This window comes from Sphaerodactylus townsendi, linkage group LG13 (genome assembly GCF_021028975.2).
Source record: "Sphaerodactylus townsendi isolate TG3544 linkage group LG13, MPM_Stown_v2.3, whole genome shotgun sequence".
Lineage (NCBI taxonomy): Eukaryota > Metazoa > Chordata > Lepidosauria > Squamata > Sphaerodactylidae > Sphaerodactylus > Sphaerodactylus townsendi.
Window position 1 is genome coordinate 25,418,239 of NC_059437.1, and position 13,761 is coordinate 25,431,999.

Below are 13,761 nucleotides of genomic sequence, written 5' to 3' on the forward strand. Positions count from 1 at the left end.
CAAATTACATTTACCAGGGTCTAAGTCACACTTGGATGTGATGGGAATTTTGACTGAACATACAACTAGGTTTTAGGGTTGTTGTTGTTTTAAAAAAATACTTGTTCTTGGAATTTTGAATTTTAAAGTGGCGTAACTCATCCTGATTGGACAAGATAACAAATTTCCCCATTCAAATACCCCAATCTCTAACTCTTCATTAATCAGTGAACCTCATGGAAATGAAGGCATCAAGTACAGGTTTCCAAACAACATTAGCTAGGTCATCTATGGTGAGAGATGATCAAATACAGATCACCAGGCAGTGATGATTTTATAAACTTAAAGTTGGTTGCATTTTCCACCTTTTCTGGCCATTGAAATGCCATAAAATGGCTGACAAATATGTACCAACAGAACTAACAGTATGAATTCAAACAGTACGAATGTACCAACAGTACGAATTCAAATGATCATTGATTAGTAACTTTGAAGGGCCTGTTGGCAAGGCCAGTGTTAGTACATCTCAAGATGTCCGTTATTCCACAGAATTGCAAGCCCTGAGTTTTTAAGTGGGTTCTGTGTGTCTCCCTCTAAGTTGGAGGACAATTTCTTGTGGTTCTAAATTCTTAGGATTGCATTCAGACATTATGATGAATCACGGTTTGTGGGATGAACTTTGTTATTTTGGTGCTGTCAAGTCACAGCTGACTACCAGATGTAAATAAACATCCAATTTCTGAAAAAGAACATGGTTTTTAAAAACAAAAAAATCTTTCCTTATTTCCCCAACAAGGAAAGATGTTCTCCCTAAACTGCTGTCCCTGGGGCCACACAGCTGAAAGGAGCAGTGCTACTTAATAAACTCAGGTTTGTGACTGGGTTGTTGTGGGTTTTCTGGCCTGTGTGGCCGTGGTCTGATAGATCTTGTTCCTAACGTTTCGTCTGCATCCGTGGCTGGCATCTTCAGAGGTGTATCACAGAGGGAAATCTGTTACACACTGCGTCCAGTGAGAAGGGAATGTTTTAGTGGGGTATATATTGTCCATGTCCCAGGGTGGGGAACCAGTCAGTAAGTGTTTGGGTGGAACTTGCTATGCAAAGGTGCAGTTGATAGTATTGTATTGCAGGTATTGCCTTCGACAGTACCTCAGGCTTGTGAATTCAGATATTGCAACTAATCAGCTACAAAATTCTAATTTAAAACTAATTTTCAGGGCTATCTTCATTCAGACATTACCTAACTAGCATTTCAAGAAGCCACTATTTATAACCCACATTTTCTTGTAATTTCTGAATGCAAGGTCTCTTCTCCCCACCTCTCTTTTTCTCAGAAAGAAAACCTCTGTTTTCAGTCTTATTTTCTGAACACAAGTTAAATCTCTGCTTTGCCTCCCTCAGGAAATGTACTTTCCGAAGAATTCCAAGACATAAATTACATGTCTGGTTTGTGACTCACTACTTTTACCCCCTCACAGTCATTCAGACATCTTGTTAATTTGGAAAATGTGTGCCTCCCTAGTTTTTGTTGCTCTGTTGCTTTAAAAAAGACCCATCAAAAATAGATTCCCACCCCCACCTCCCAGGACAACTTACTAGCTGGCTATGGTTAGATATGACTCCAACGTCATGAAACATGTAAGGCCAGCCTGTGATGTTTTAGCTGAAGGCTGCAGTCCTTCATTCACTTCCTCATACCTTTCAGAAGAAGGGACTTCAGTAGACAACATGACAAGGAGTTTCAGATTAAGATAAAAGGTAATGGAAAGAGATTTGTCTCTTAGAAGATCTGTCAGAATTAAGCTGGCCTTTTTCCATTCCATCTGGGATCCATTTCAAAGCCAACTGGCTTAAAAAACCATGTTAGAAGGGCCAATTGGCCAATGAATAGGCTGAGATACAGGTGATTCTAATCAACGTGACTACGGCTATTCTGTTGTTCTGTGCAGAAATATCTCAACTGTATGCAAATTACTGCAAAATCATTTCTTCTCTCTTAGGACTGTTCCATTTTTTACTTGCACCCTTGTTCATTTTCTGTACATTTTACTTGTTGGCCCTTTTCTTAGCCGATACAGTTTACTCAGTACAGTGACTGGGGTTGCCAAGATGAAACCAGTAATCCCCAGGAGTATTTTGGAGGTGGGGTCTGGTGTGCTGGTGGCAAACCAGCATGCTGATGTCCCTTCCAGCAAAAAAAAGAAGAGTGAGGGGAGAAGTGATGTTATGGAATGCTCTAGGATGAACAAAAATTCTGATAAATTCCAGAGCATCCCATAATGTCACATCTGGTTTTAACTGTAAGTGATGTCATGTGCCACCATTTTCTCCTGTCAGCCTTTCCAGTGCTAATGGGCATGACAGGGTTTGCTGGAAGGTATAGCAGAAGATATAGCAACGCTAATTGAGATTCAGTGCTTAGTTTTACCATCTGAACTTCCTATAGCAACTTGAGGTGGGAGGGAGGAGGCCATTCAGGACTGTCTCAAGCTAGTGGCTCTCCACAGAACACCCCAATAAATTTCTGGAGACTGTGGCAGATAGCTTAGAATGCTCTATCATGATCACCTTCATCTGCATCTATAGACCACCTTCCTCACTGTGACTCATGGTGGATTATAAAATGTGTAGAACAATTCAGTCTAACAACACAAATCTCTACTAAAATAGTTATAAGATGGGTGATACCTGGCTTGACAACAATACATGTGAAAGGGATCTGGGAGTCTTAGTAGACCACAAGCTATAGATGAGTCAGTATTGTAATGTGGCAACTAAGAAAAGTCAATGCAATTCTGGGCTGAATCAATATAGCACAGTGTCTAGATCAAGGGAAGTAATAGCACCACTCTGTTCTGTGTTGCTCAGACTTCACCTGGAATATTGTGTCCAGTTCTGGGGACCACAATTCAAGAATATTGACAACCTCCAGAGGAGGGCAACCAAAATGGGAAAAGGTCTGGAACTTAGGGAGCTGGGTATGTTTAGTATGGAGAAGAGAAGGTTAAGGGGTGACATGATGGCCATGTTTAAATATTTGAAGGGATATCATGTCGAAGAGGGGGCAAGCTTGTTTTCTGATGCTCTAGAGTAATGGGTTCAAGATACAGGAAGTCATCTGCATAAGGTCTTGGAGAACCACTGCTGGTCAGAAAAGACCATACTGCTTCCAGAGGACAGTGAGAATGAATCCATATTAAATTTTCCATCTGTGGAATGGAACTGCCTTGCCTGTCCCTCACACTATACCCAAAAATGGTGCTCCTGTTGGACATGGGACCAGAAAAAATGGCATCCGGGGAAGGGTGGGGGTGTGTGCAGCAGGAAAAAGGAATTCAGGAATATCCAATTATTGTGGATCCACTCCAGTGTTTCCTGCCAGGGCTGATCTGCTCCACTCTACACTGTTCTTGGGGAAAAGACTCAGACTTGTCTTACCTGAGACTTTTATATGTGAAACATAAAAAAATACACTGTGTTTGATTGGCTGTGACTTATTGTAAGCCACCTTGGTTCTTGCTTCGTAGGAGAAATGTGGGGAAGAAGCCTTTTAAAACAAATAAATAATGGGCTAGCAATACCAACGGTTAGTGTAAACAGCTTCATGTGTTCATAAATTAGTGATACAGCCATGGAAAAAACTTTTTCCACAGTGCTGTTTTCTGGTGTCTGCATAAGATAATGGCATCCCAAATATTTGTTGGGCTGTGCAGAACATTTGCCAAAGCCAGGATAGACTTCAAAGGCCAAATTTTCATAGATCTGTTCAAAACTGCAGTGTCGGGTGGGGTCTGTCAAAGTTTGTCATTGATTGAATGGAGAAAAGAATGCCTGCATGGCAAAGCAGCGAAGTTATTCAGGGAATGCTCTGGTGATAATTCAAGAACCCAAAATTGTTCAAGGGAGACGATTCCTTGATGATGAAAATCACGGAGAACAACATGACAAAGAGCTGCTCTGGTACATTTTTAGGCACACTATAGAAAAATAGTTTGGGATCATTACTGGGTTTTTAAAGGAAGGTTTGCCTCTTTGTTTCAGAAAGAACAGTGTTTACTGAAGCAGATATTCTATTTTTATTCATTCACATCCTACTTTGGGACCCAAAGAGGCTTATAACATTCTCACAGCTAGCCTGTGAGGTACGTTAGAGTGAGAGTGTCACTAGGCCAAGTTCACCTAGCAAGAGTCCATATCAGAGCGGGAAATCAAACCTGCATATTTCAGATCCTAGTCTGGCACTCTAACCACTATACAACTTTCTTAACTATGAAGGGATTAAGTAAGTATTAGGTGAGAATGATGGCTCAATAAGTCCATGCTGGATTTGAAACTTCTCACACTTTTGCAAGCATTCATACCAAAATACTTTAAAATGGTTGATAAGCATTTGAGTATTTGATGCAACACTTGCAACATTTATTTCTGTGTGCCTATACACATACCATCCCTTGGGCCATTTTCTGTGGGGGACTGAAAAATGGTACACAAATATTTCTAATAAATTAAACATACACACACCCTTCTCCAAGTCACAGATGTTATCTTTCAGAGGAGAGGGAGTTATATGCAAATGAAATGACTCAAAACAAAGAATAGAGTCCAACCAAAGCCTAGCTTTTCAGTAAATTGTTCTTCTGAATCTTCTACAGTAAGATTTCTGGATGGAGCAGAGAGAAATTGTAGCTTTTGCAGCCACCCAAACTGTACTAGAAGGCTACATTTTTTACTACAATTCCCATCAACTCCAACAGTTAAGGAACTTTTTAACTGCCTATGTCATGCATACTGCCAGCTGCACAAAAAACTGGGTTATCATGGTTTATGTGATGTATTATATAAAGGAAGGAAGGAAGGAAGGAAGGAAGGAAGGAAGGAAGGAAGGAAGGAAGGAAGGAAGGAAGGAAGGAAGGAAGGAAGGAAGGAAGGAAGGAAGGAAGGAAGGAAGGAAGGAAGGAAGGAAGGAAGGAAGGAAGGAAGGAAGGAAGGAATTTATTTTTAAAAAAGAAGAACTTCTCTATACTGCAGCTTGGGGAAGAAAAATTCACTAAATAAAAATCAGTGTCCAAATCCTGCTTGAGTTACCCGTGAGTTCACATGAGGGAATAATTCTTTTATTTTTTTCAAAAAAGGGTGAAAATTTTACATGAAAAACTAACATATCTAGGGTTTTCCTAAACCTCTCCCTAGAGACTCCAGCTTTTTCAACATGCAGGATTTTTATAATATGGAAGAGTATTTAGTCATAAAAGATCTCAACGTCATCTGAAGCAATATACCCCACACCCTGGTTTCCCAATTCAGTAAGAAGCAGACCATGGTTGATGACATATAAATCTCTCTTGTCATGGTGATTTTACAGGGAAGAAATGAAGTTGTAGGAATTATCACTCAATTGTTTCACGACTGCTACTATTAGTACTTAGCATTTATTTGGAAGCATGGGTATGCCAAGGGCTGGATGGACAGACTGCAGAACATAAATGTCAGCCAGAGAGCACACAACCTGGAGAGTTCACAATTGCCACAGATAATTAAACCAGTCGGTGCATTAATGTGCAAGCTTATTCTGCAGTGCATGAAACCCAAAGGATGTCCTCAGCCATATCTCCCTCCCAGAGGGTCTGATGTTTAATTAATGCTTGGGACGGAGAGGACAGTTTCAGATGAAAGATGCCAAGACACAGGTTCTTATTTACCTTGTAGGGTTCCCCAAAAAGATTAAAGCCAGAGGCAAAGAGATCTTCATCCTGCTGGACTTCTTGATTTCTCCGCTCCCATTCTTTTCTTTTAAGTGCATTCCGATCTTGTTCATAGTGACTGAAATTAAAACAACCAGACAATTAAAAACAGCCCATTCTTCTTTTGTCTTTCCATCAAACAAGAGTTTTTTTTTTAAAAAAAAGTTTTGGCGGGGGGCTTAAAATTGCACCTCTACAATGGCCCTTTCCACACAGGCCAATAAAAGCAGGGGAAAAGTAGATTATATGAACTCGCCCTCACCCCAACCCCTTCGCACGGCTGGCTGTCCAGTGGCCAGCCAGCTCATTGGCCAGGGCGTGCACCTTCACACAAAGGCACTTTTGTTTTCCTCCCCTGCCTGCCTTTCCCTCCCACTGTCCCTGGCTGACCCAACATGATATGGGTCAACATGATATGACCCAACATGATATGATCCGTTTCCCCTGCAGGACTGACATGATTCGGCCCATTTCCCCTGTGTGGCTCTGCACATAGGAGCTTGGGAAGGGGTTTTCGAGAATTGCTTTATGTGCTATTCTTTTGCTTTAACACGGCTCACAGCTGCAAACCACGTTAAAACAAAAGAATTGCACATAACGTGATTGTCGAAAAACCCAGGTGGGGAGGGAACGTGAAACGGATCCACGTTAGGATTCGGATCCGTGTGAAGTTCCCCCCTCCCCCAACTGAGGTTTTTTACTGGTATTATCCTGATTTAATTGGCCCAATGATAGCTTTATGAGGGTACTGATAGTAAAGCGGTACGAGACTTTTGGTTCCCATTTTGGTGTAACAGCCTTGGTGTTTTTATTAAATGATGCACATGAAATAAATCTTTTCCAAATCTCTACTTCAGAACCCCAGATTCAACAGATTTCCAAGGTTTGCCCCTTACTGCCCAGTTCCTGTCCCAATGTGCCAGGACCTCCTGCTTGGGCAATGCCCCCACCTATATTTCTGAAGTTCATTGAAGCCAATGGCTTAGCTGGATGTCAGGTGTCTTTAGAACTGCACTGTAAGTTGATCAGTCCTCCATCTCATTTGGCTCGTGTTCATTCTGTATTCAAGCAGGCAGACCCAAATGCATTTCAGAATGCATTCCAGTCAATGCATTTCAGCTATGCTGGCAGAATAGCAAACCACTGACCTAAGAATGTGGCCTTCTCTAAGGCCTGGCATGAGCACTCCCCGAGATGGGCAGTGGCCAAGATCAAGAGCATCAGGTGGGGCCTAGTGATGCCCCCTGCCCCCTGCCCTTCCCCAACGAAATCATTTGTAGGGGCTCTGCCATCAACACTCTTGGCTCCACATGCTACCCAGCAGTGCTGAGGAAGAGTGTGCAGATGAAGCACAGAAGCAGTTTTTGTGGCAGTGCTCAGTGCAGTTGGAGAAAGGAAGTGTGGACAATGGGAGGGCTTGCAAGAGGACAGAGGAAGCATGCAAGGGCATGGGGGACACATAAGCAGGTGGATGGTAATGGGCAGGGGAGGGGCAGGGGATCCTATTCACAGTCTGCCCTCCCCCCCCCAAAAAAACTTGCAACTGGCCCATAATATAATTATGTTAAATTGCACATAACATAAACCTTCCAAATACTGAGCAAACTGTAGGAACACCTATCTCAGTATTCATTCACTTGGATCAGAACTGGCTTTCTAACACCTGAGACAAAGTAAGGTCTCTTTCTATGTACGTGCAATTCTTTCCCTGGAGTCAGGATTTGGAAACAGCTACATACAAAGCATGTACTCTACCACTGCCACTCTCATGTTCAAGGTTTCCTGGATCCAATTTGAAATCCTGGTGGTTATACAACAGCTGTGGGGAAGAGGCATTTTTAAAGTCCCCAGGGACCCAACTGGATGTGAGAGGACAGCACAGGGCAGCAGGGGCTTCCATGTCTACAGAACCCACTATATGCAATTCCAAAGATGGAAAGTTTACTTCCTCACCCATGTGGGGAGGGTGGGGGTGGGGGAAGCAGGAGTCAACCAAGCCATCGTCCTGAACCAGTCAGACTCCTGGGGACTTAAAATGTATTTCCTTACAGCTGCGGTGCAACTACCAGAAAAGCATGTTGAGTCCAGGAAACCCATACCCATTAAAAAATGTAACATGTAGTTGAGCCCTTAGTACTGCCTGTTGTGGCAGAAGCTTTCTGGGGTTTCTAATAGATAAAGTTTAACTGCAGACTGAACTGGGCCTTTCTGCATACCAAGCAAGTGTGCCACCCACTGAACTATGGCTGCTTTCAAAACACAAGCTATCCCCATGGCTATAGAGTATTTTAAATTGTTCTAATACTTTAAACTGTTCTCTATATATCTCCAAAAGCATGAGTGTCGGTTGCATTTGCGGGAGGCATTTTAATAAAAGAAATTTATGCATCCAGAATATTTTAACACAAGTAGTATTTTATTTTTTAAAAAATCACTTTTACTGCTGTTTTGCATGTTTAATTAAATCCCACTATCCTAATTCTGCCTGACATAAATCATTAGTAAAACATAATTATATAGTAAAATAAGCAATACAGCATTTAGTATTTTCAAGTGGGTTAGAAAAAGGATTAATAAAAAAATCAAGCTCTATAATTGCTCAAATCGATGTATGTAATTATAGTCTGTCCTTTTAGGTTCCAAAAAGATACAATAAATGGAATACAGCAACTTAAATTGTAAATCTGCTCCCCACCCCACCCCCAATGGTTGTGTTGACAAGTCAGAGTTCTTCTCTTGTTTAGGTGACAAAACCGGAAAATTTGCCTTTCAGTTCCATCTTCTACACATCATGGTCTTCTACTTGAAAGCTCAGTCCTCATTTACTGAAACTGATCTCCACTTGCTGATCTCTGCCCCAATTTAGAACATTTGCTGGAGTCTCCATCAAAAGGTGACAAGTGTTGACATCTTACATTACAGAAAGCAACACATTCCTAGGAGGTCTCTTTGGCCCTTTCCGAACCGCAATGGTGCGGGGGTGCGTCAGCATGAACAATGCTGACGTACCCCCCTGGGGCCGTTCGCATGGACGGTCCTGGAAGAGCGGCAGGCAACGGCACAGCCTTCACACAGGCTGCACCGTCGCCGAACGCCTACCTTGTCTCCTGGCTTCCAGCTCGTTGCAGAAGCCAGGGGACACGCTCCTGCAGCCTGGACCGATGGCTCTGGAGTCACAGGCCAGGGGGGCATGTCCCCTGGCCTCTGCGACAAGCTGGAAGCCAGGAGACAAGGTAGGCGTTCAGGAAAGGGAGGGGAAAATGGCGCCTTCCAGCCGCTGCCATTCGCACGGCAGTGTTTGGAAGCCACTGTTTCCGAAATACCTCGCCCAGGGAGCGAGGTTCGGAAATAGTGGCTTCGTGCAGCTCATGGGTTGTGAGGCTGCTGCTGCTGCAATGCGGTGGCGGCGGCCGTGCGAACCCCTCCCCAGAGACGTTGTTTTTAGCATCCCTGGGACGCTGTATTCCACCTATGCGGAAACAGCCTTTGAATTCAAGTCTTATTTCAGTATGAATATATGACATTACCATATGCAGAGGAAGACCACTGGGACATCTAGCCCAGCATCATGTACTTCCAGTTGCAGGACTGGAATTATCAGGCATCTGCAGAGGCCAACAATCTGCCTGGGGGTTCACTGCCAACTAGAGATGACAGCTTATCCATCACAGAAGGAACGATCAGCCCAAAATCCCTGTGATGTTTTGGGAATCTCATTTCTCAGTAGGAAAAACACTGGGAAGAATATAAGTTTGTTTTTATCTTTGACAGCACTTGAAGGGGCTTGAAGGGGGCTGAACAGTTTCAGGCTGTTCTCTTCTCCAACAGGAACTCAGACTGTGTTTGTGTGTACTTATATTCTAGCAGCTTCTGAGGCCCCCCTTTTAAAGCACAGCGCTAGATTGGAATGGGGCTGTGAATCTGAAAGGTTTCAGAGAGGCAGCGATTGTAACCTTTTTTCTTGCTACTGGGCAAGTATTTGTATGCATGCCAGACATCGTCTTGTGTGGGAGTGGCATTTGGGCCCCCCACAGTTTGGGTACCTGGTATGGTTTGGTTGGCCTAGAAGTCTGATCTGGTTGTGCTGCTGGACTGTGTTTGACTTCTCATGTTGTAGTCTGGTGCTTTGGTCTGGTGGGAGTCAACAAATGTGCCTCCTGTTTTGGTGCTGCAGCGTTGTGTATTGCTTTGGTTCTCTTTAGGATTGCGATGTGTTGTTTGTCATGTGGTTAGTTGTGTGGCAAATTGTTATCTTTGAGATGTTAGCTGTAGGGGTGTGAGTGTCAGAGGCATTGGGAAGAGCGGGAATGCCTCTCTGCTTTTCTCCTGAAGGAAAAAAATGCTGGTTTTTCTCCTCCATTTGTATGGGAGGCTGTTGAAATGGACATGGCATTTCATGGATGAGATCTACCAGAAAATCATTTCCTATGTTAGTAAACTTGTGGTTCTGAATACAAACAGGTTGGGTGCAAAATATTAAAAGCCTATTGGGAGGGGAGAAGTGGAAAGGAATTTGGTCTGGAAGAAAATTCTGGATTTTTTCAAACCCAGTTGACTGATAGTGAAAAACTATGGCCATGTGTAAGCTCTTAGCTGGTCAAGAATGATGAGTACAAAGGAATGAAATCACACTGCAGTTTAAAAGGGGAGGGCATTTTCCCTGAGGATGTACCCTCTCAGATGTACACTCTCAGATGTACCCCCTCCATGTCCAGTTTCATATCCCTCACTTCCTTTTGGCTATGAAGCTGACAAATGAGAGAAGGCTGTACTCTTCTGAGGACAGATTCTGCTTAAGGGCTCCCAGTTGCTGATCGCTGGTTTAAAGATGGAAGCAGTACTCATTTGGGCTCTTTTGGGTTTTCTGGGCTGTGTGGTAGTTTTTGCTGCTAATGGTTTTCCCGCATCTACGGCTGGCATCTTCAGAAGCATGTCACAGTGATATGTGTTTCTTGGAGTCATGCCTCTTACCATCATATGCCTCTGAAGATGCCTGTATAGGATTCTGTATAGGATTTACTGAATAACCCTCTTCCCACAATGTCTTTTAACAATCAAGAGGCATCTTCCACCCAGTTTGCCCCAGTCCACTTTAAACCACAATCCAAGGCGCTTAAAAACAGGACTGTTGTGACTTCCCAGGAACTGTGTAGTTGCAAGTCACACAGAGAGAAAAGAAATTGAGTTGTACAGCTGGCTTCCGAACATTGACTGTATCCTCTTCAAGATCATTCTCGGTCATGTTTTCCAGGCTCCTGAGATCTTTGATCACTGACTAAGCACCTCATTCCATGCTCCATTCTGATGTCGTGAAGTGTATTAGAAACGTGAAATCAAGTGGCATTAGCTGATAGGCCTCTTCTTGTGACATAAATTCACCAGGAGTTTTATTACCCATGGTTTTGCCTCCAAATCCATAACCCCATAAAGAAGCTGTTCACATCCAACTTTTATAGAGAACAACATTGTAATAATGTTCTCAGAAGCCTGCACAAGCAAGGTATTCATGAGTAATATATGAATCTCCTCTCCATGATAGGTCTTTGATGTTAAAATCTAGACATTTTACAGTGCAATTACTACAGTTGAAATTCACGGAAATCAATGAGGTTAGACTGGAGTAACGCTGTGCAGGATTGTACTGTGAGTCAGAAACTGGATCCCAAAGATGCAAAGAGCATATTCTGCTACTGATACCACTTCCTCTCAAAATCTGTACAGCATCCTCTGGTATCAAACAATGAAGTTTTTATATATACTACAACATTTTGATAGGCAAGTACTGGAGAAACCCACAGAGACATCAGAGCATCTAAGATCAGGATGGAGGAAGATCTCACATTGCCTCAGCTGCTTTTCCCAGCTGTATCCCACTTTGTCTCCCAGAACTTCCTGGAAACCACTGAGAAATGAGCCTGCTTGTTGTGTTGGCAGAGCCCAAGCTTGAATTACACGTCCTCATGCAACAGGGGTGGCTCTAACACTTTTTGGAGCAGAACCCACTTTTCAATTTCTTGGACCTACTTGCAAAACCCCCTCTACCCTGCTTTCCCCTTCCATAACATAAAATGCAAGAATCTCACAGTGGTTAACACTGCGTTTTAAAATAATTATTAATTCTCAGCATTATTGAGCCACTGGCTATATTTCATGTGCAAAAGCAAAAACTTCTCAGCTCAGTCAGTTCTACCTCTTCCTTCCTGACCTCACAACCCCAATCCATAGTTGGAAACCCCTGTGCTATAGAATTATAAGGAAACACAACCCAGCAAACTGGCTTATTGTATACCAGACACACATGCATATTTCTGTATGTAGCAAACTCACCTTCTAAAACACCAGGCTATAGCAAAGAACAATGCATTCTCACATCTCTGCTGGGAATGAATTTAATCTGTATCCAGCCTTTCTGCACCAGGAAGATAACCAAACACCAACTATGCGTGCCTTTCCAGCTCAGCAGGCCAATGTAGTGAAAGATTCACACAGCGAGATATAATGAGCTATGAGCTGCACAGTGATGGGGCTTCTGCCATGTATAATGTCACCAATTTCTCACCGAAGCCACAATTACTAATTTGAAGCACTGTCTAATTAAAACCACAGCTATGTATTTAGCCTCTTGTTATACCTACTGCCGTTTTATAATTACAAGTACCTCTTTATCTACTCAATTAAAGTTCTTGGGATACAGACAGGTTGAACCCACAAGCTTCGCCCAGACTGGTGGCAATGTGATATCTGTCTCCTTTATTGTTTTTAGGCATGTTATTCTTGTACTCACATGGAAGCAAGACAGTGCAAAACTTCAAGAAATTCTCATACTGAAATGCAAAGGAAATATTTTTGAATTATGAACATTTGCCTGTTTGGACTTTTGAGATGTTTAGTAGGGTAGGAACCCCCAGATGTTGCAAACAATCATCTTTTCTGTACCATTCAGCAAAACTGTTTATCCAAGCTGCTGTTTGTTTCTGCTTCCCAAACCAATCAGAAAGGGGATCCCACCCAATCCAAGATCACAGCGTGAAAAGTGACAGTACCCCAGAGTTATGTCTACTATGAATACATCACCAGGCATTGGAAAAACAAAATAATTATTAATCAGATTTAATGGCACAACGCTTTCATTAAAGAGAGGTTGCTCAGGTGTGGGAGTGATTTAAAAGAAAAAAATAAAAAATTTTATTCATTTGTGTGTGGTGGGGGGTTTGCCAAAAATGAGATGTTTTGAAAACTACTGACACTGGTTGTGAAAAAAATTAGGTGATGTTTCAACTCAGTCTTCTGTAGGCATGTTGAGATGTTAACATTCTGAGTTAATTTTATCCCATTTATCCAATCTGTTAGTTACTCATCAGATTTGCTTTACGTATTGAAGGGCAGGATTTGAAGATGGTTGGAACATCTTCAACAAGAAAATTCCAATACTTTGACTCATCTCTTTTTCACGCCAAGACACATGATCCTGGTATGGAGATGGGGTGGGGTGTTCAGAGTTCTCTAAAGTCATATATTTGAATGAGTTCCGCAGGGCCTGCAAGACGGAGCTGTTCCGCCAGGCCTTTCCACCTGGCCAGCTGGGCTGAAGTGTCATGCTATGCTAGCCTCCTGTGGGTCTGTTAGAGAAGTCGCCATTCTTGGACATCTGGGTTATTATTGTTATATTGTTGATGTTTTGTGGTTTTATGATTCATAGTTGTTCATATTTAATTCTGGTAATCATTGTATTAGTTTTTACTGTTGTACGCTGCCCTAAGCTCCTCAGGGATGGGCGGCATAGAAGTAAAAAATTAAATAAAATAAATATTGTGACCTAGGAATGACCTGAGATAGCTGAAGTAGTGAAGAATCTTGAGGTTATTTTGAATGTGCTGTCTTAAGACGAACAATAAATTCAGCCACACACCCCTCTCAGCTATGTCAATATTCCACATGGTTCTCATTAAGACCCAGATCAAACATGCTCATTCTGATACAGTCCTCAAAGAACTGTACAACTGTAGAATCCACACTAGGAGACTGTATGAAGTCAGACTGA

The 13,761-nt window shown here is 42.5% G+C and overlaps 1 protein-coding gene across 4 annotated transcripts in view; it reads right to left on the reverse strand.

Annotated features, from left to right (window-relative positions):
- AFF2 (AF4/FMR2 family member 2) overlaps positions 1-13,761 on the reverse strand; it is a 472,276-nt gene that overhangs the window by 345,438 nt on the left and 113,077 nt on the right. For all 4 annotated transcript variants that reach the window (XM_048515047.1, XM_048515045.1, XM_048515046.1 and 1 more), the window contains exon 2: positions 5,679-5,799. In XM_048515047.1, the coding sequence (XP_048371004.1) occupies positions 5,679-5,799 (121 nt within the window). The remainder of the gene's footprint in view (positions 1-5,678; positions 5,800-13,761) is intronic.